The sequence below is a fragment of the Orbicella faveolata genome, unplaced genomic scaffold (genome assembly GCF_042242905.1).
Source record: "Orbicella faveolata isolate gen_17 unplaced genomic scaffold, um_ofav_v1 contig_12, whole genome shotgun sequence".
NCBI classification, from domain to species: Eukaryota; Metazoa; Cnidaria; class Anthozoa; order Scleractinia; family Merulinidae; genus Orbicella; species Orbicella faveolata.
The window spans coordinates 19,716,212-19,737,821 of record NW_028301539.1 but is presented as its reverse complement, the minus strand read 5'-3'; the positions used below and the strand labels follow the sequence as shown (position 1 = coordinate 19,737,821).

The window sequence follows — 21,610 nt, the reverse complement described above, 5'->3', positions numbered from 1 at the left end:
TCGTGAAGGAAACCCAGCGAGTTTAAACAACATAATGCTGTTGATTGATTGTACAGGATCCAGATTTCTAGATTAATTTTTTGTAGTCAATCTCCAACTTGTTAAGTTAAGAATCAATGGTGTGAACTAATTTCTCCTTGAATGAATGGCTTCTTGACTATTAATCTTCCCTCACATTGCGACAGCACTTTGAAAGGTTCAATATCACTGTGAATACTCTTTCCTTTTCTGGTTGGTAAATAGTGGTCACAGCCCAAGGTACAGCCTCTGGATCTGGAGGAGGACAGCAGGCAAATTCCAGGGTAAGGGGTGTAAGCAATAGATCCACCTGCACTCGTATTGCCACAACCCATGCTAGTAGTGTAGATGGAATAAACAGTTATCACAACAGCTCTAGCAGCGTAAGGGCACATCCACCAACCAGCCCAGCCTTGACAAACACTTATGACACAGTTACAGGTAGGTCAGGGGTTGTGCCAGGGAGGCATACCAGAGTGGGATCTACAACCCACACTACATTGACACGAACTGTAACATCCAATGCGGACACTGTTCAATCAAGGGCAGGGATTGTGTCAGGTAGGCGTAACAGATTAGGATCTCCACCCCTTACTACATTGACACGCACTATTACAGTCAATGCTGATACTTTTCAGTCGGGGGCAGGGAATGTGTCAGGTAGGCATAACAGAGTAGGATCTCCACCCCGTACCACATCGACTCGCACTGTGACAACCAATGCTGATACTGTTCAGTCGGGGGCACGGATTGTGTCAGGTAGGCGTAACAGATTAGGATCTCCACCCCGTACTACATCGACACGCACTGTGACAACCAATAGTGATACTGTTCAGTCGGGGGCGGGGATTGTGTTGGGTAGGCGTGACAGATCAGGATCTCCACCCCGTACTACATCGACACGCACTGTGACAACCAATAGTGATACTGTTTAGTCGGGGGCGGGGATTGTATTGGGTAGGCGTGACAGATCAGGATCTCCACCCCATACTACATCGACACTCCCAGTGACAACCAATGGTAATACTGCTCAGTCAGGGGCAGGGATTGTGTCAGGTAGGCATAACAGATTAGGCTCTCCCCCCCGTACTACATCAACACGCACTGTGACAACCAGTGGTGGTACTGCTCAGTCAGGGGCAGGGATTATGTCAGGTAGGCATAACAGATTAGGATCTCCACCCCATACTACATCAACACGCACTGTGACAACCAATGGTGATACTGTTCAGTCGTGGGCAGGGATTGTGTCAGGTAGGCATAACAGATTAGGATCTCCCCCCCGTACTACATCAACACGCACTGTGACAACCAATGGTGGTACTGCTCAGTCGGGGGCAGGGATTATGTCAGGTAGGCATAACAGATTAGGATCTCCACCCCGTACTACATCGACACGCACTGTGACAACCAATGGTGATACTGTTCAGTCAGGGGCAGGGATTGTGTCAGGTAGGCGTAACAGAGTAAGATCTCACCCCCGTACTACATCGACACGCACTGTCACAACCAATGGTGGTACTGTTACCACGCAGACAGTGTCAGGTGGGCATAACAGAGCACATGTACGAGGAGGAGATCCTCGCAGTATTCCTACATGTACATCAGCTGATGTTGCTACAACCAATGCTGGTACTGTTACCTGGGGGGCAGGGACTGTGTTGGGTAGGCGTAATAGAGTACAAACTCCATCCCGTACTACATCGACACATACTGCTACAACCAATGCTGGCATTGTTACCATGGGGTTAGGGAATGGGTTGACTGGAAATGCCAGCTTGGGAAATCCACTCAGTACTACCCCTTCAACATACACAGTAGCAACTAACATTGTTACTGTTACAACGGGGCCAGGGAGCGGGCTGGATAGGCATAGCGGTGTAGGGACCATTCCAACCACGACAACTTTTACACGTCCCTCAACAATTGACATTGTGACTGGTGCTGAAGCAGGGAGAAGTGCTGAAGCATCTGTTGGAGGAGGGCTTCTACCACTTAGTGTCAGTGATGGCATAGGTTCTGGTAGGCAATCTGAAGAATCTCTTGGGCTAAGTCATCAACCAGGAAGTACTGTCACAACTGGTAACAACACTGTCCCCACCACTACTACAGTGACAACAATAACAACCACTACCACTGTCTTGGGACTGCCAAACACCACAAGTGGTACTGATGAGGCTATGCAAGACAGTGACGATGATCCTCTGAGTATCTTAAGATTAGATGATGTTGAAATGGAAGAACGGGGTCGTAGATGGCGTGCAACATTACCAAGAGAAACAGATACCAGTAATGTGGACCAGGTACCTGTCAGCAGAACTGCTACACCAAACCCCGTGACCTCAAACCACACCATCCCAAGGCCACCAGGTACTGTATGGCTTGTTTTATGTCAAAATGCATTGGTTAAAGTAATTTTAAAGATTTATAGAGTAAAAGCTGCACTTATCTTAACAACCCGACAATGAAGCATCCATAATTTTAGATTAACAAAGGTTGCAGTAGAAGATCAAAGTTTCAATTAGTAGCCTTCTCTTTCTGTGTACGTATCTGTACATATCAATTCTTGAAGGAGCATTTGTATAATATACACTACAATAAAGTTTCCATATAACGTGCGCTCTGATTGCCTGAAAGTGCATGCTTTATCAGAGAACAGAGCACAGGTTGATGATGGTAAGTTGGCTTTCAAATGTTTGCGTTGGAATTTTGACAAATTTGTGCCAAATTAAACATCCCCTGTGATTCAGACAAACACAATGGAAACGAGCTATTTGTCTGTAGTAAATATGGCTCACAGAGACCATTGTTAGCAACAGTAGTGTTAAAATAACAAGTTTTGCTAGATTCCCGCTGACAAAACACCTAACGAAATAAACAAATTCTCAACCCAAACAGTGCTTCAATAAAAGACATTCTATTTGTTACGAGGGCAGAAATTATACTTAAGAAGTAAAACAATGATAAAAAACAACAATTGAACTGTCTCTGTTTACAAGAAGTGGGGAAAAACACTCGACTTTGTCTCGTGTTTTCCCCTACACTTCTTTCGTGCTCTACCGCTTCCTGTGTGCTTTACAACAGAACAGAGCACAGTCAAGGCTTCTTTATTTGTTGATTTGATCATATTTGATTTGGAGTTAATGTTATCATTATGCTACGCTTTTGCAGGACAGGCTGGACATATGATATGATTTGATCAGTTTATGGGAAAATAAATTCCATTTGAATTAGTAGCACAAACAGACAGGGAGTGTACAGCAGTGGAGAGCTATACTCCTGTGACTACTATGCATGTGTCAGAGCTGTGCTTGCACTTTGCACCATGATACTGCTTCACTACATGGTTTGCTAAGTATTTTTTTTTATTAATAACGTATGTGGCACTGAAAGGGAACTGAAAACTAATACAAGTACATTTATTTACTGTTACGTGTTTCAGGTTTAACTGCCTCTGTAATCACAGCCGGAGTTGCCAGGCCATCTGCTGAAAATACAACTACAACAGTTACAGGTGAGTGCTCTTTTATTTAATATTGCTTTTTCCTTGACTAAGTCACAGATTCAGGACCCATGAAGTTAACATACTGCTTTATCAGTTATCACCTTGTGGTGTAAATGACATTGCAAAAGGCCCTCTTGAAGGCCCTCTAGACACTTGAACACTGCGAGTTTTGCGTGACTTGAACACTGCGAGTTTTTGCGTTACATTATAATTCATTGTCATACATGTAGTATGTTCAGCTTTCTTGTTTTGCGTTACATTATAATTCATTGTGTCATACATGTAGTATGTTCAGCTTTCTTGTGCGAGCCTGCAATGCTTGTGGTTACAGTTGGCCGCCATGTTTTGTAAGGACAGAGATTTGGTGATTAAAGCCTAGTATTTCTGCAGGCAATCGTCTTTTCTCATTTACAACACACCTGAAGCACTGGCAGACTGGTAACCTTGAGAGGGTTTTTTTTCTCAAAGTACGTAAAATTTAACATAAGAATTGTGGAAGTTTCAATGATTGCATATTAGAAATGAACATGATGTCTTTTATGCAGCATTTTTACTTGACATGTCTTGTGTTCCAAAATTCTTTTCAGGAACCGTTGAATTACCAGATGCAAGGGTGTTGCTTGATTTATTACCTCAAACTCCTGGTAAGAGTTAACATATTTTATCATATACAAACTGCACAACAAAAATAATCTTATCAGTTTTCCCATTGAAGGATACAAGTGCAATTAGCCCAGTACGGTTTGTATTAATTAATATTAATATTCAATACCATGTAGTACAAAAAAGGGTGTTTCTTGTTTTGCAGGCTAGCCAGCAAGTGCAATGCAGACATCCATTGCAATGGCACAATCTGCAAGCCTGCCATTTAGTCATCCATGCAACTTCCATGTGGTGAGTGAAACAATGCAAGCTGACGGGCTTTTTAAAGTGGATATTAACCAGTATTACATATCTGACAAATCATTTGCATTAGCAACTGGTATATCATCCTTCTTTAGCATTATTAATGAATTAATAACTGTCATAAAAAAATTCTTATCGACTTACTATTTTAGCTCATGCAAATGGCTAGAGTGGAGAGAGAACACTGTCGACCTGCACTAATGTGTGTCTGTAGCGAGAGGCAGTGGCTACTGTGGAGGTAACAAAATCTGATTTGACATGTAATATTATATACGCCCATTATAAGCTTATTTGTTACTAAATGGTTGCAAATAACATGTGTGACAGGAATGGGTTATCTTAACCTGGTGCCAAATGACATTTGTTAAATGTTAAGTAATCTAATATTAATGATATTTTTTTTTTCAGGACGATTTTTGAAAACAGAGAAATTATTGACTTGGTGAATGAGCATTTTCTGTTTTGGGTGCAATCATCTGGTGGAACCGCTGGGAAGCAAGGTAGTATATGTCACAATTAACATTAGCATAAATAGAGGTACTGCAAAGTCCTAGCATGTTTGTGAGGTACTTTCCCAAACTGTAAAGTCCTGACTGTTAAAAAAAGACTAGATTGGGCCATGGCAGGACATTTACTCTAACACTACATCAGTATATACTATGTTTAATTTTTTTGTCACGAAGAACATTCACCCTAACTTGCAACTTGTTAGACAACATTATATTAATATTTAATATTGTCTGTTTTGGACTATAATTAACTATAATTAAGTACTTCTTTTGCTGTATCAAAAAATGGGAAATAAAAAATCAATTCGAATTCATCATGGTTGCTTGGTTTCAGCCTTGGCCGCTTTAAAAGTTGAAAGTAATACAGGTACGATGGCTATAGTTTGCAGCGTTGGTGGCAAAGAGAGAGTTTTGCTCAAGATTTCAGGTAATTAATTGTTCCACGCAATTGCAGTTGGATTATGTTCTAGATTACTCAGTCTCAAATGAAACATTACTTTTATTTTGTAATAATTATTGAAACTGTTTTGCCTTTGTTACTCAGTCACTCATGTATGCCTCATAAGCGCATGATGTTTTATTCATAGGCCCACCCACTGTAGCTGAACTGAAGAGAGCTCCGGAGGAGAAACTTACAACATTTCAAGATCACAAGAGAAACTGGTATACAACTTTATTCAACTTTTATCATGTTATTGTTACACTATAATAATGAGATGTGCTGGAAGTGTGTGACTTCAAAATTAAAATTATATCTTAAATTAGAATGTGAAACATTGAGCACGATTGATGTTATATTTTACTCTGCTCATGAAATAATTCATGTTTTAAATATAAGTGCATGTTACCAGCTATTTTGTCAAGCTATTCGATTACATTCAATCAAATCAATCAATCAATCAATCAATCAATCAATGAATCCCTCAATCAATCAATCAATCAATCTATCAATCCATCACCTTTTTATTGTGCAATATTAATTCATAGGCTCAGACTACAAGAGGAGAGGAGAGGGAACTGAAGAGGCAGCAGGATCTTGACTATGAAGAGTCACTCCAGAATGACAGAGAGAAGGTGTGAAAAACTAGCAGCACTTTGGCACTCCATGATATGAAAAGAACTGTACAATACTTTTTAAATACTGGCTAATTATATCAAGTGATGTTCTAGCACATCTGATTAGTTCCTTATTTGCTTCAGGCAAAAAGGCAGAGGAATACAAAAGCCTGTCAAACAGACGATGGACCAGCCCCTGAGGTATCACATTTGATATTAGTAATGCAACAGATAAACTATTCTCTTGTTGCTTCTTGCTAATTCAAGCCATTGCCATGGTTAATGGCTGTAATGCATGTACCCCTATCATGACCTTACCACTGTAGAAAACAGGCTTGTTGGCTTTTTCTGTACCATGAAAAATACTTCGAAGGCATTATTTTGGAAGCATAGATGTCCAGCATATATATACACCATCTTTCAAGGTGTTTCTCAAGCCTAAATAAGTTATTAATTAACAAATCGTACAAGACAAATTTAGATCCAATAATGAATAATGGGTAATACATTTATAGTCTGTGAATTTGTATTCCAGCCACGACCAGAACCAGATGAGGCCACAAATCCACCACCAACAAAGAGGCTGAGATCGGATGAATTGACTCATGTCATCGTTATTTTGCCAGATGGAGAAAGGCACCAGTTGGATATTTCACGGGAAAGTCCATTGAAGGTGGGTAATGTGAATACTCTGAAGAAATGCAGATTTCGATGCCTTTCATTTACCATTAATATTATAACCCAGATGTATGCACAAGACCATCTAATAATAGTATAACCCAGATGTATGCACAAGACCACATAATTTGTTGTTTCTAATGTAGCCTGCATCACTTGGTTTGTTGTTGCCCCTTCAATATTGGAAAGTTTTGATGGTGAAATTCATTGTGCCCTTGTCTCAAGGCTCCCCTTTTTATTATGACACCATGGAGTCATGGATATGCTATTCAAAAATATCATCCTAAGGGGCTCAATTTATGATGCTATGGGCAGTTAAGGTGCATGTGAACAATGTTTCCCCAAAAATAGGCTTTTGTATTTGAACAAAACTGTGTCATGAGCCATCGAAATGGAAACGGCCATGAGTTTGTAAGTCTCAGGCCCATGTTTCTTGTTATTCAATTCAGCCTAATATTGAATCACACACTTCCAAGAGAGACAACTGAAACAATGAACCACTATAATGCAATATACTGAAGTCACTATTGGAAAAACTAAGCAGTAATTAGGGAGTAACTACAAAGTTAAGGATATAGAGTGGTAAAATCAGAGACTTGCCCATATCCTCATTTAAATTCCCAGACCTAGGCTGATTGGAGAACTTTTTTTTCACAATTCTCACCTGTCAGATGCCATGATTATTCCCATCATAAAATTAATGACCACAACTGAACTTTTCAAAATTTCCATTATAAAAGAAGTAATCAGGAAATATCAACTTGACATCAATGTACAGCAGATGTCTCTCTCAGGTGTTTGCAACTCCAGGAGATGGCTGAAATTTAAGCTGTGTATAATCTCTTCTGGTAAATCAAAGAATATTATCAGTGTGATTGGGTGGGCACAATCCATTGTCTACTAAAATAATATATTTGTTGTCATGTAAAGCAATTTGGTGAGATACTACTTCTAAGGGCTTCTTATCTCATCTGCTTGCATTTTAAATTAAACACAGGAGTTGTACCAACAAGTCAGAAATTTGCTACCTGAAGGCTCAACAACCATCTCCCTAACCTATCAAGTTGACGGAAACATCTGGAGACTAGTTCCTGACCATGAAACCATGTCTGTGGCACAGTTTCAAATGGAGCCAAATTGTGTCCTGAGGTCCAGTTATGGCGAAGACTTGAATGAAACTGATCCCTGAAATGACCATTTTCATTTGAGTCAAGAACCTAGCTCAATGAAGGAAATGCCTGACTTGTTTCTTCAGAGAATGGATATGTGGGAAATGCTGACTCCTGAAATTCACTTGTGAGTGTTTCCAGTTGAGACTTGCAGCACACACTATCTTTAGCCAATTTAAAATGCTGACTCCTGAATCAGTTGAGAACTGCAGCATTCATTGAAATTACAAGGTTTTTCATTGATTTTAGCATATTTAAAACATGCTTTGGTGTGATTTATCAACCAGGGAAACTCAACAGACTTTTTAAACTTTTCTGCACCAAGCAAATGGAAAATTAATTCACTCACATTTTAAGAGATTGGGACCACTGAGTTTTTTATTTCATGCATTTCTATCACTACTTAAATGAAAGTCAAGATCAGCATTCTTTCAATGAGCAATGATTTGAAGCATATTTCCGTTTTATACAAACTAACTGATCTACTCATAGTTTTCACCTGTAAATCACGCCAGAGCATAAGTGTGCCATTATTGACCTTTTTACAATCTTTTTATGCCTGGCAACAATGAGTCAAGTTGGTTACTTGATGATACCCCCTGAGACTTGGAATGCTACTCCTTATCTATTGTGAAACATTTGGTCACACTACACACAGTTGAGTAGAGTAAGAGAATTCCAATGTACATCTGACCAAAGAAAGCAGGATAATACCCTCTTAGAAATGAGGGGGGGACCAGGAAACCATTGCCATAATAATGGGTCTGTATTTGTTTAGTATAAGTATATAATTGGTATTGTTTGTCTAACTCCACAAAATATACTAACTGCCTTAGCCTTAGGTATGATTAGCAGCCTTATGGTCCCTTCCACACTACACAAGAGAAATTTGAAAACACATGCAACTTTATTTTTAAGTTAGGCCTACTGTCCAAAATATAATCTGTCAGGGAAATGGAACTTTTCTAAAATGCTCTGCTCTACAAACTGGAGGAATTTGAAAATGCCAGTACAAATGAAAAAGTTTGAAAGTGAAGCTTTTCGAAGATGATGATATCACAAAAACCGTGTGCTTTCTCTGCACAAGTTTACCTCAAACACAAGCAATCTCAAATTTCTCTGGTGTAGTGTGAAGGTCACAGTTTGTATTGAAAAGTATTCAAAATTAAAAACAGAAAAACATTGAAAAATATCATACTCTTCCTATAGTTAGGGTGTAGCCCAAACTACAGCTTAATTTGCAGCTAGCTTTTGATGTGTGGCTTATATAGACTACATACGAAAACATGCCAGGATACTTTTCCGTGAAAATTATCTGTTCTGAGGAGCGCACACAGGTTTTTGAGAGGACCAATGTGCTCTTTGAGGAACAGATGATGTCCATGGACAAATAGATGCGAATATTTTCCTGCCAAATGAAGGCTGTTGTGTTTATTGTCTATTGAATATTTTTCACAACACGCTAAGTTTTGAAAATTGGGGAACATCACCTCAGTTTTATCTGGTGTATAATCAGTCACGTGACACATTTACACCAACTGCGTGCTAGCTAAAATATCTGATGGATTATAATGCCAGATATTAACTTGTCCTCAAGTGTGTAAGAGGGAAAAGTTGTTAATGTAAATGGTAAGGGAGGTTAAAGTCTCGTGTAGGATGGGTGTATGATTTTCTGCTTTCAAAAGACAGAGTTGTCCAAAATTGTTTTGCTGTTCTCTTTTGATATAAATTCACCAAATATTGCCTGCTTAATGACATTTTGCAGAGCACAGAAAACAAACTGAATACAGTCAGCAGAAGTATGATTATCATTGAAAGTTTAATGTTAGGTCTGATTCGATGAATGTTGATTGGAATAATTCTTATAAAAATCCTTATCTCCCTTAGTTGACAAAACAGAACATAGATTCTGAAAAGAAGTATTTACAAAAATTGGGGCGTCTACAAAACGAAGACCGAAGATCGAAGACCGAAGATCGAAGACCGAAGATCGAAGATCGAAGACCGAAGACCGAAGACCGAAAAACGAAGAGCTCATATAATTTTAGGCCTTTCAAACTCGAGGCAGTTATAATCATCGATAATCAGGCTTAAGTACTTTATCGGACGCTATCACACGCGAAACCAACGGGGTCTTCGTTTTGTAGTTTAGGCCGGGTCAAACTACAAAACGAAGACCCTCGCTCAAACGCTCTTTAAGACGCCAAAAGACGCGAAACCGACTGGGTCTTCGTTTTTTAGTTTAGGCCGGGTCAAACTACAAAACGAAGACCCTCGCTCAAATGCTCTTTAAGACCCCAAAACTCTTTTCCAAATTTCGATCTCACACGATCAGACGTTTTCTGTTAGGGGTGGACCATTAGATTTTTGATGGGGGGGGGGGGGTTGTGCAAATCCCAAAAAAATATCGATCATATGCTTCTAGTTTAAATAAAATATCATGCACATTTGTTAAGATGGAAAAAAATATTGAGCAGCCGTAATCAGGGCGCGGGAAAGGATCTTTGCGTGATGTGTGACGGCCCAAAAGTGGCTTTGAGTCATCTTAGTTACCATTGGAAGGAAAAAATGCCTGGTACATGTCAGGGATATATATTTTTGACGACTCGTTTGTCGCCTCCTTATAAGGTACCTTTCAATTGCGATGCCATCAGATAAAGCTATGTTCTTTTTTGGCGAGGTAGCCTGGCTATTGGTGCGGTAATTTATTCACATCTGAAACTCGAAAAACTACTTAGCCGTTCTTTTTATCTGCTCAATTTGGACACTTAACGTCTCGTAGAAAAGGTATAGAGATGTAAAGGTGTCCAAATAATTTATTTTAAACACGAACCTTAAATCATATGAGTTTTGACGCCTGGAGTTCCGTTGTGTCTGTTTCCAATCACGTGTAAAGATTTGTTAAAACACAGATTTCGAGAAAGTTCGAAGATGTGTCAGTCCAAAAAATCGGGTTTGAACTTGCGTCTTTAAACAACCCTTGCTATAAATTTTTGGTTTATCTTTGGGTATTTTAAAGAAAAAATCTCTCGAGATGTATTTAAAGCTAACAAAAACTTGCTCCCCAGCGGAAATCACACCTCCATTAAAAAGTCCAATTTGAGGACTTTTCATTAGTCGATCTTTTCATTCTTCCGGCGGCGATAACAAAGAACGCTTGATCGTAGGCTGCCACTTTTTAAAATATGACCTAGCATTGAACAACGATGGCGAATTTTCGGAAGTTTAATCTTCCTCAACTTCTGAGAAGGGATCCTGAACCTCATAATGACGGGATACCGCGGTTTGACTGCAACAAATTGCTTCTTAAAGATCGTGTTGGCCATGGATCATTTGGCGATGTTTATACTACCGATTACCACGCGCCAGGAAAGGACACATCAGAGACGGTAATTATCAAAAAAATGTTGAATGCCCTGGATTCAGAAGAAAAGAAAATCTTCTCAAAAGAAGTGGCTCTATTGAATGGCCTAAATCATCGCAATGTTGTTAAATTCATGTCAGTTTACCATCAGCCGCCAGCCATAATGCTGGAGTACGTGTATTTTGACTTTAAACTCTTCGGTCCAGAGGTACGTGTTAGCGCACTCTCTGATTTCCTTTTAAAGATAAATGAGCACAACTGCGCCGGATTTCATGAAGTTGTTAATCATGCAGCTACGGAGATAATCGATGGCCTAGCTTACCTTCACGGCAAAGGGATAGCCCACAGAGACCTAAAAACGGCGAACATTTTAGTAAGTAATCAACATTACAGCTCGTTGTCTGTGGATACAGAAGAATTCCAGCAGATTTATCAAGCAAGGCCTATTGCCTGAAGCTCACTGATTTTGGTGAAAGTAGATCTCTCTTCATTCAAACCCAGGCAGTCCTTTCAACTAAGACCACCACCATTGATCGGGGGACAGTGGTTTATATGGCACCAGAGCTTCTGGTGAAAGAGAACATCATACCGAGTGCGTCCATTGCCGATCTCATGCTGGCAGACATTTGGGCCCTAGGCATGATAATTTTTTCGATGCTTAACCCCAGCCTTAAAACCCCCTACATCATGGAAGTGCGATCTGAAGGAGGTGTAAGCAGTCAAGAAAAGTTGAAAGAATTCATCGTCTCTCTTTTACAGAAACAAAAGCTTCCATTACAAGACGAAAAATATGCCATTGATCGTGCTACAGTTTGGTGCGAGTTAGAGAAAGTTTACAGGGGTTGCACTAATTTTGCCCGAAAGGAAAGATTGCCCCTGCAAGAGGCAGCCCAGATTTTAGCAAGGAGACAAGATAGATTCTCGACGGACATGCAGGTTGTTAACCTAAGGGTTAGCCAGGCAACTGCTCTTGAAGAGTTTGATCAAAGGTTAGCCGGCAAACTCGAAGGAGATGTAGAGTCCTTACAGTCGGAGATAATGCCAGTGAATGATGCGACAAATGCGTGTGCTTTCCTCTCGATTGGTATTGCAGAAAGCATCTTATATCAATCAGAAACGGAGGAATTTTTTGAAAATTTACCAAAAGCCGTGGAGTTGACCATTTTGTCTTTACCAGAGAGAATAAATGAGCACCGCGACCTGGGAAAAACCTACGATGCCCTAGAAGCATATGAAATTCTTAAGCAACAGCAGATTATCAAATGCCCGTTGGAATTCTCCGAGAAACTGCCCTATGCAGACGGGGTATTTACTTATGAAGGAAGAGAAAACCTTTTCACGAAACTTTGTGTTCTTGGTACTGAGCGCTTCGTTGCAATTTATGCAAGTGATCCATTTGTACTGACCATTGGTTGTCATAACGGCAAACCCTTTGTCATCGACACGCATCCAGTTGCGCCCCCCTTCGGAAATGGAAATGGCCTCGTTCTTAGAGGGAATGAAAACACCCCTGAGGTTTGGATGTCTATCTGTGTGTGGCTTTGGCAGAGACTTTACCACAGCGGAGTGAATCCAACCACAGCTCAATCATTAGCAGTCGTTACACTGGATGCAAAGTAAGTGTACTCATTATTAATCTCTTGCAGAAACCCATAAGGGTTGAAATGTGTAACTCCCTATAATTCGTATTGTACAAAGCGTTTACACATTTGTTGCCATTTATAGTACCATATTTGGAGTATCAGGAAAAAAAAATTCAATTTTTTTTTAAATTCACAGCGCACGCTAGGTCGCGCTTAATGGCGCAATCTTGCTTAGTCTTGTTTTTGAATAAGCTTGGTTGTATAAAGTTAAATTCGATTAAATTCTTCTGTTTCGTTGCCATTCAATAGTCTAGAAAACTTATCTTGGATACACTTAATGAGTTCTCTTTTTTCGGTTAATTTACAGCGTTCAGGTGGAAATTCAAGTAACTTACCGCGAAACCGAAAATGTTGTTGCGTGTGAAGAACCACGAGCCGCTAGGCGAGTGGATCTACAACAAACTGACAATATTATGATGCAAATTTGTGGTATGATTCTCGCCTTATCAAGATTGCAGCGCTGAATCAGTGCTGATATGTTTGATAAAACTTTCGCTGATTTCGTCAGCTTTCAAATTTCATCCGTCTGTACTCTTATTGACAATAAAAATTAGCCAATTAGCGGGCGAGAAATCGCTCAGTAATTGTAAAAAAAGTATTCGTATACAAACTCTTCGTGTTTCCAAATATGGTATTTGGCAAAACTGAATATTCCAACACTGTGAGCGCGCGTTACACGTTTCAATCCCTTATGTGCTTTTGTCTCTTGCAAATGACGTTAAATTATTGCGTTCAACGACAGGAGAAGGCAACCTTAATCTTGTGTAGCTAAGAAAAATCGAGATTTTGTGTGTTCTGCATTTGCCTCGCTTTCGTTTGGACGCAAATTTGCCTCGCTTTTGTTATTGGCGTGATACCTTACATGGATTTCCATCACGCCACCATTGTCGACAGGGTGAGGGATTACCACAAGAGACTCCTCCTTGAGGCTTGGCTTTATAGGGGAGACTCAACGTGGTCAATTTCATAATATGGGCGTTGGTCTGACAAACTTCTAATTTATACTTCATTTGTAAAGTTTTTCTGAACCAGTTGCTGAAGAAGTGTACCCTACTGCACATAACCAGGATAGAAGGGTAAGGAGTAATGCTTAAGTTTTAGAATATAAGCAGGAAGAAATGTATTTAGTATAGCAACATATGATAAAGTCATTCATTGGTGTAAGGCTTCCAAGTTCTAGGCTCGCCCTCCTTAACTTTTTGGCCTTCATTTCAGCGAAAGAACCAAAAAGGCATTGGTGACAGTTCTCGCATGAATGCAGAGCAAAGCAAAACACACGGAGAAAAGGAAAGAAATGCAGGACTACTAGACAAAGCAAAGGTACGACTAAACATCCTGAATATCTGGGTTACTGTTTAGTAGAGCAATAAATAAACGTTGATGCGAAAGATCTCCACGGTACCAAATACCAATGGAGATCTTAGTGACATTTCTTCTTAGTGACATTTCTTCCCTTCTTTCCAGCAAACCAAACAGCGTCCCCGTACGGATGAAGAGAGCATAAAAAAGTACCGTCAGAAAACTGCACGCGGAGAAAAGGTACGTTTAAACACTAAGATCGTCTTGAGTATTCATCAACTTTGACATCAGATGGTTTGCGGAATTAACTATGCACATAGTGCAATGGTCGTTGTATAGCGCCTGTAGGCTTGTTTAATCGAGTATGGCCGTAAAATTATTAAAAAACACCGTCCGCCCTACGCCCCACATTACTTTTCATCAAAGCATTTCTTCCCTTATTTCCAGCAAACTGAACAGCGTCCCCGTACGGATGAAGAGAGCGTAAAAAAGCACCATCAGAAAACTGGACGCGGCGAAAAGGTACGTTTAAACACTAAGATCGTCTTGAGTATTCATCAACTTTGACATCAGATGGGTCGCGGAATTGACTATGCGCATAGTGCAATGTCCGTTGTATAGCGCCTGCATGCTTGTTTAATCGAGTATGGCTGTAAAATTATTAAAACATACCGTCTGCCCCACGCCCCCCCCCCAAAAAAAGACGAACGAAAGCCCCACATAATTGTCTCTCCCGGATATTATTTCAAGGGTTGTCATTCCTGATTATATAGCCCTTATTTTTCATTGGAATATAGAGTAAGACTTCTGATGGTCATTTATCGACGGAGTGATAAGATCATGTTGTCTCATTTTATGCTCATGAATACAAACATTTATGACACATCGATTCCCATCTATATGTACGAAGCCCATCCTGAAATATAAAAAAAATACTCCTGAAAGAGGATAGAAGTTTATGGGTTAACCTCAGGAATGTCCTTCAGCCTTTGCGCCTGTTGTCCGTGTTTCTGTACAGTTATAAGCTAGATATTCCCGTACTTTATTAATGTTTTCTTTTTCAGCCAAAAAAACACAATGACACTGGCGATTGTACTGATATGAATAATGGCAGTGAAACAGAGGAGCAAACGTGTTCGCAAAGAAATGAGGTACAACAGTTAGCGTATTAGGAGTATTTGTTAAGTAGAACAATAGACATGAAATCTGTAACGTAAAATACAAGAAAAACAAGGAATGAAATTTGAACGAGTATACACTGCTAGTTGATTTTACCAAGCTGTTGTCGCTTAGGAGTCATCCACACAGTTTATCCAATAGAGAAGTTTATCCTAGTGAGCACGTAAAGGCTGATATGATTTTCGCAATGAAAATATCGATGTATTTAAGATTTGACTTTATTTGTTGGAAAAGGTATTACTGGCCTATAGTCCTAACTTCGAACATTTTTTACTGTCTTTGTGCTTAGGAGCAATGTAACGATGAAGTGCTTGTGTGCACGGATGATGTTCCGGTGTTACCCCAAGTTTCAGGTCTCAGTGACTCTGATAGCAGTAATGATGACTTGTCGTGCACCTTATATAAGGTAGGCGAAATTCAATCGGGATCTTTTTTGTATTTAATATACTACAATTTCGTTATTTCGAAAGTGTTATCCCTCGGACATATAAGCAATTTCCCACCACTACGGCGGTAGGGGATGGTGGTGGGGGGAAATGATGTACCGCAGTTTCGTTCTATTATTGAACAGCTTACTCTACAAGAGGACATCATTTGTGGTGGATGTGACGTCATATATACCTAGGTTCCCCCCCCCAACCCACTTAGATACGCAATCTTAGATTTGCACTGTTTTCTAAGAAAGTCTGGAAATGACAGACATCAAAAAATGCCAGAAGACTTGTGCAAGGTGGAATTATGTTGTTTTTTCCCTTGACATGCTGCTAATTATCAAGTTGTCATGGGAACGTCAAACATCGCGGACACATAGCTGACAATTTCTGCAAGGGATTAATTAGCAGCTGCTCAATGTTTCGCATTCATTAAGCGAAATTCCTTATTCAAAACTACTGAAAACTACCTCGAGAAGGGTGGCATCCACCAGCCCCCCTCCATTGTGCGTCCGGAGGTTATGTCGGGGATTAAAAAATGTATCTCCTAGGCAGAGCTCTTATTAAATTGACATAGTGAATATATGGAAGACATGAACAGAACTGCGGATTAAGAAATAAATGAATGAAGTGAACCTCATTCATTTCGTCAAACCTGTTAGGAAAAACTGCAAGTGTATGCAAGCAGACACTCACGCGGAGAGGATTTTTGAAACCTTGAAAACTAATTAATAAGGACGTTTTTCTTATTTTTATGTTGGTAAAAACATAAGCCGGGTTCTGCAAGAATTACCTTTAAACAGATACAATTTTGACTTTATACTGCACAGTAAAAACAGGACGTATTTTGTAAATCACTTTCTGGCAGTAACTTTGTTTGACTATGTATTGTCCTTCTATACATTTGCAGACAAAGGAATGTTGGAATGGTGACGAAAGGATACCGTTGTTTGAGAAGGGACGACCTGAGAGATACACAGTCGATCAAGCCTTAGAAATCATCAGCGAACACAGCCTCACATGCGCAAAATGTACCTGTCAACCTTTGAAGGTGAGAGAAAATGCTTCGTTCCTGATCAATTTGAAATGGTTTGACAACTGGGAAGACATAAAAGCCGATATGAATGGTGTATACGACGGCGTCCTACGATGTGCAGTGTGGACAATAGAATGGTATGATGGTATGTGGTCATTACTGCATAAGAAGAAAGCCCCGCTATCTTCCATGGAAAACTATCATTTAGTTCAGAATTCCAGGAGGAACAAAGCTGCGCCATCTCTTGTGCGTTCAATATTTATATTGAAAGACATGAAAGGAAACATCGTTAACAATGTTTGTCTTTTACAATACCATGTTGACAACGCTGAAGGACGAGTTGATGATGTAGAGGTGCAGAAGCATGGTAACAGCCGATCCTCAAACCCAAGGCCGTTCTATCCACTTAAGAAGAGCATGCTTGGGTCAATTAAAGATAACGTGAAGAAGAAAGGATCGCAAGGAGTTTACAGCGACCTGAGGAAAAAGGCTGGTGGAGTTTTCGGTGCTTCTTCTGTGTTGGAGCTGCCTCGTGGGAAACAGCAAATTTACAACGCAAAGTCCAGGATGAGCAGTACTGTCACACAGGATGACGTTGAAGATCTTTTGAAGTATGCCTGAGACAAGGAAGACCTGATTCTGCACCACGCCGACTATCCCGAAGATTTATGGGTTCTAGGAACTTCCAGCATGTGTTCCGATCTGTCCAAGTACACCACATCAGGCATACTTTCCTACCCATTCTGTGTTGACCCAACATTCAAAATGGGGCAGTTTGAAGTTACTCCCATTGTGTACAAAAATCAACTCTTGAAGTCTAAGAGGACGCATGAAAGCCCTGTTTTTAGGTCCCACAATGATTCATCATAAGAAGACCTATGCCGCCTACAGGACTCTTGCATCGACGTGTGCAGCAAAATGCAAGGAGATAACAAAGGCAAAAGGTTTTATTACTGACGGAGAAGAGAATCTCTATAAAGCCTTTGAAGATGAAATGAAAAATGCAAGGAGCCTACGTTGTTTTAAACACTTTGAGACCAACTGCAAGGAGAAGCTAAGAACAACGGGAATTCGCAAAACAAAGGAACAGCGATTCTTCCTGCAATGGGTTTTTGGCGTTCATGGGAAAGAGGAAGGCATACTCGATGCTGATAATCAAGAAGACTTGCGTCAACGTTTGGACTTGGCAAAGATGGAAATAGAGAGACGAGAGTGGGAGGTTCTGAAGAGGGAGGATGAGGCGTATAAACCGAAGTTTTGGTCCTTTCTCGACGAGCATTTTGAAATGATGGGTTCTCACATGGTCGCGAATGTCCGAAAGGAAGCTGGAATGGTAGTAGAAGATGACAGCAAACCCGCTCGCTGTTATTCCAACAATTCAGAATCAATGAATAACGTCATGAGGTCTGCCAAGGAAACGTTCCTCAAAGAAAATCCCTGTATTTCACAGCTGAACAAGATTCAGTTTACACGAAATGTTTTTGAGGTTGTCCATGCGCACCAGATGGAAGAGCTTCACTCTGCAATCGCTGGGCTCAGTGATGAATATACCACCCCAGTGCCATCCAGCGAAAAGCAAGTATGCAAACTGGTGGAGTTCTGCAATTTGAAGTTGCAAGTGCCGGATCTAAAAACGGAACACTGCAGGTTTCAGTTTACAGTGATCATGCGACATGTGTGTGTGGACGGTACAAGCACGACAACATCTGCAAGCATTCCCTGGCAGTAGCTGCATTGAAGTCAATTCTAGCCACCCACCTCGATTTCATCCGAAAGAAATCAAAGGTTTGTAGTAGAACGGCTCTTGCCGAACACGACGTCCGAAAAGAGACAGCCGGGAAGAAGGGAGGCAAGAACAAATATCCCTATCGACCAGCGCGGGGCAAGCCAACTACAAGCACGAGCGTATCAACAGAAGTAGCTGACACCCCTTTGTACTCTGAGATTTACCACAACGAAAATTCATTTGTGTTGATGTTCCTGTCGGAGGATGCAAAAAGGTGTAAATCCTGTCATCTAGACTTCTGCCACAAAAAGAAGACAATTCCCTTTGACGTCATCTTCTCCCACAAAGAACGATGGATGTATCCCATCAATGGAGATTGGGCAAATTGTAGGCCATCCAACCGTGAGACCGTCAGGTACTACCACGCCGCAAAGAAGTGCCTAATGGCCCGGTTTCCCTACTTCTCCGAAGAGTACATCCACATTTCTGGGGACGTCAAGGACAGTCTTCATGAGTCTCACAAAACATACCTCACGAGCGAGTTTGAGCTAAACTTTGATTAAATCTTTCCTCGATATGTGAACACTTACGAGCAAGCCTTGCAGTCGCCCCATTCCGGTGTCAGCATGTTTTATACAATGTTCGATTAAATGTGCGGGCTGTGACTGGTCAGTTCGAGTTCATTATTAAAGAAATAAAAAACGTATCCGAATGCATTGTTGAGTTATATAAGCACGTGGTGATTTTTAAGAACACGAGAGAAGTGCTAGAAGCACTTGGCTGCACCTCGTGCTTCTCTATGCACTTCTGTCGTGTTCTAAAAATCACCACGTGCTTAAATAACTCAATAATGCATTCGGATACGTTTTTTATTTCTTTAATAATGAACTCGAACTGACCAGTCACAGCCCGCGCATTTTATAAAACGTGATGAAAACGCACCATTTGTATTTGTATTAGAGAAAATTTACTACAATTTATCTCGATTGGCTGGCTTTCAGTGTACGCATTGTCATAGAAACTGAATTAAGCGCAAACACAATGGTTTATGGCGGAAGAACAGGGTCTTAAGTAATCTAAGTTGGCAGAAGAACAGACAGACGCCGAGATTTCTAAAACAGTTTCCTCGACTGTAAGCACTTTCGGATCAGGATCCTCAAAATTGGCAACTTTCTCGAAATTATTAACTTAAAATGAGGGCGGGACATTCGTTTAATCCACATTGTCTGCTCAACATAAATATATACATGTATATGCGTTTCTCATGTCAGTTTCCCTTTGCTATTCCAGCAGCACAGCTCTTGGCTACCTATACTATTTTTCGGTCTAGTCTTCGAGCTTTGATCTGACAACCTTTATGGAAAAAAAATTCTTGGCCATGCCCTACTTGGAAGGATACGCCTGTATATCAGGACAAGGAAAGGGAATGACATTCGGGTTTCAAATACAATGAATATTGACTATACTTGGATTGAATTGTTGTAAAAATTATTTTTGATACTGTTATTCAACTGAAAAAAGGCAATAGGGAATCGGAGTATAAGAATAAAATAATCGTTAATTTCATTATTCGTCACGCTTTCTTCAAGGAAACTGTTTGAGCGAGGGTCTTCGTTTTGTAGTTTGACCCGGCCTAAACTACAAAACGAAGACCCAGTCGGATTCGCGTCTTTTGGCGTCTTAAAGAGCGTTTGAGCGTGGGTCTTCGTTTTGTAGTTTGACCCGGCCTAAACTACAAAACGAAGACCCAGTCGGTTTCACGTCTTTTGGCATCTAACAAAGCATTTGAGCAAGGGTCTTCGTTTTGTAGTTTGACCCGGCCTAAACTACAAAACGAAGACCCCGTCGGTTTCGCGTCTTTTGGCGTCCAACAAAGCGTTTGAGTGAGGGTCTTCGTTTTGTAGTTTGACCCGGCCTAAACTACAACACGAAGACCTAGTCGGTTTCGCGTGTGATAGCGTCCGATAAAGTACTTAAGCCTGATTATCAATGATTATAACTGCCTTGAGTTTGAAAGGCCTAAAATTATATGAGCTCTTCGTTTTTCGGTCTTCGGTCTTCGATCTTCGATCCTCGTTTTGTATACACCCCAAAAATTGATAAGTGAATAATGGATGGAGAGTTATTTTTCTTGGTAAGCATAGACAAAAGATAAAACATAAAGGTAACTTAGACTAGTAGATTTATACTAAACCAATTAGATTATTTGCTCTTGATTTCTATGTGTGATAGTTGACGAGGGCACAGCACGCGATAGAAATCTCTAGCTCATAATCTAATTGCTTAAAGTAGTTGGTAGGCCTTAGCCTTTTGTCCAGGAGAAAAGGGTCTGGTTGTCAAAATAAGGTTCGGATAACAAGATGTTTGTACATGTCAGTTGCAAAAAGAATGAAATCAAGCAAAACTCGCTATTCTAAGACCCATCCTGTCCATTTTAATATCTTTTAGTGTTGAACAGTCGGATTTCCTCTTGTTCAGCTACACTCCCACTGAAGTAACATTCCAGTATCACTCAGATCACCTATAGCAAGAAAGTATATTATTTTTTAACAGTGAGTTGACATTCAAAGACAATAAAGTCTGACCTGACAAGAAATTTTCATGTTGGTCATGTTTTTAGTGGAAGGGAGCACAGAGGCAGTTAATGGAAACACTATCGGGGTAGCAAAAGTAAAGTGATAGGGGGTGGCACAAGGAAAGTGATAATTTAAAAAGGGTAAGGGGAAGCTGTGAAAAGCCTGCATGAGAATATATGTAGACCCAAACATAACCCTGCCCAATTTAGTTGCACAGCAAGCTTTCCAAAAAATCAGTTGGAGACAAGTAAAAGGCACACTGTGGCAGACATTATAAATCACACCATATACTCATTACAAATTGACTCTAGGGTCAAGGTGTTCATTCGAGCTTATTGCCAATACAGTGCCATTGTGAAATCAGTTGTTAAAAATAGCTATTATGGGATTCTCAGGGGGCTAATAAGTAGGTATTTGCCTCCTAAGCATCTGATAATAGCTATTTGAATCAAAATCAAAATGGCTGCCATATTGACAAAAAGGTCCCCTTTGAACAATATCATATACTCGTTTCG

At 40.3% G+C, this 21,610-nt stretch overlaps 1 protein-coding gene and 3 pseudogenes across 2 annotated transcripts; all 4 read left to right on the top strand.

Annotated features, from left to right (window-relative positions):
- The first annotated feature begins 256 nt into the window (after positions 1 to 256).
- On the top strand, positions 257 to 9,790 carry LOC149117038 (uncharacterized; annotated as a pseudogene). Its single transcript, XR_016205530.1, has 12 exons — positions 257 to 2,388; positions 3,461 to 3,532; positions 4,111 to 4,167; positions 4,332 to 4,417; positions 4,582 to 4,667; positions 4,838 to 4,929; positions 5,273 to 5,365; positions 5,526 to 5,601; positions 5,926 to 6,012; positions 6,139 to 6,195; positions 6,530 to 6,667; positions 7,670 to 9,790. The product of XR_016205530.1 is annotated as an uncharacterized LOC149117038 (transcript).
- A 201-nt stretch (positions 9,791 to 9,991) lies between these two features.
- LOC149117037 (uncharacterized) lies at positions 9,992 to 12,825 on the top strand (annotated as a pseudogene).
- Positions 12,826 to 13,852: 1,027 nt separating this feature from the next.
- On the top strand, positions 13,853 to 17,425 carry LOC149117036 (uncharacterized). Its single transcript, XM_089282717.1, has 7 exons — positions 13,853 to 13,924; positions 14,064 to 14,168; positions 14,313 to 14,387; positions 14,595 to 14,669; positions 15,212 to 15,298; positions 15,616 to 15,732; positions 16,668 to 17,425. Exons 2-7 carry the CDS (start codon positions 14,100 to 14,102, stop codon positions 17,412 to 17,414), a joined length of 1,170 nt encoding a protein of 389 aa, XP_089138843.1. The 5' UTR covers positions 13,853 to 13,924; positions 14,064 to 14,099; the 3' UTR covers positions 17,415 to 17,425.
- Positions 17,425 to 21,115, top strand: LOC149117035 (uncharacterized; annotated as a pseudogene).
- The last annotated feature ends 495 nt before the right edge of the window (positions 21,116 to 21,610 follow it).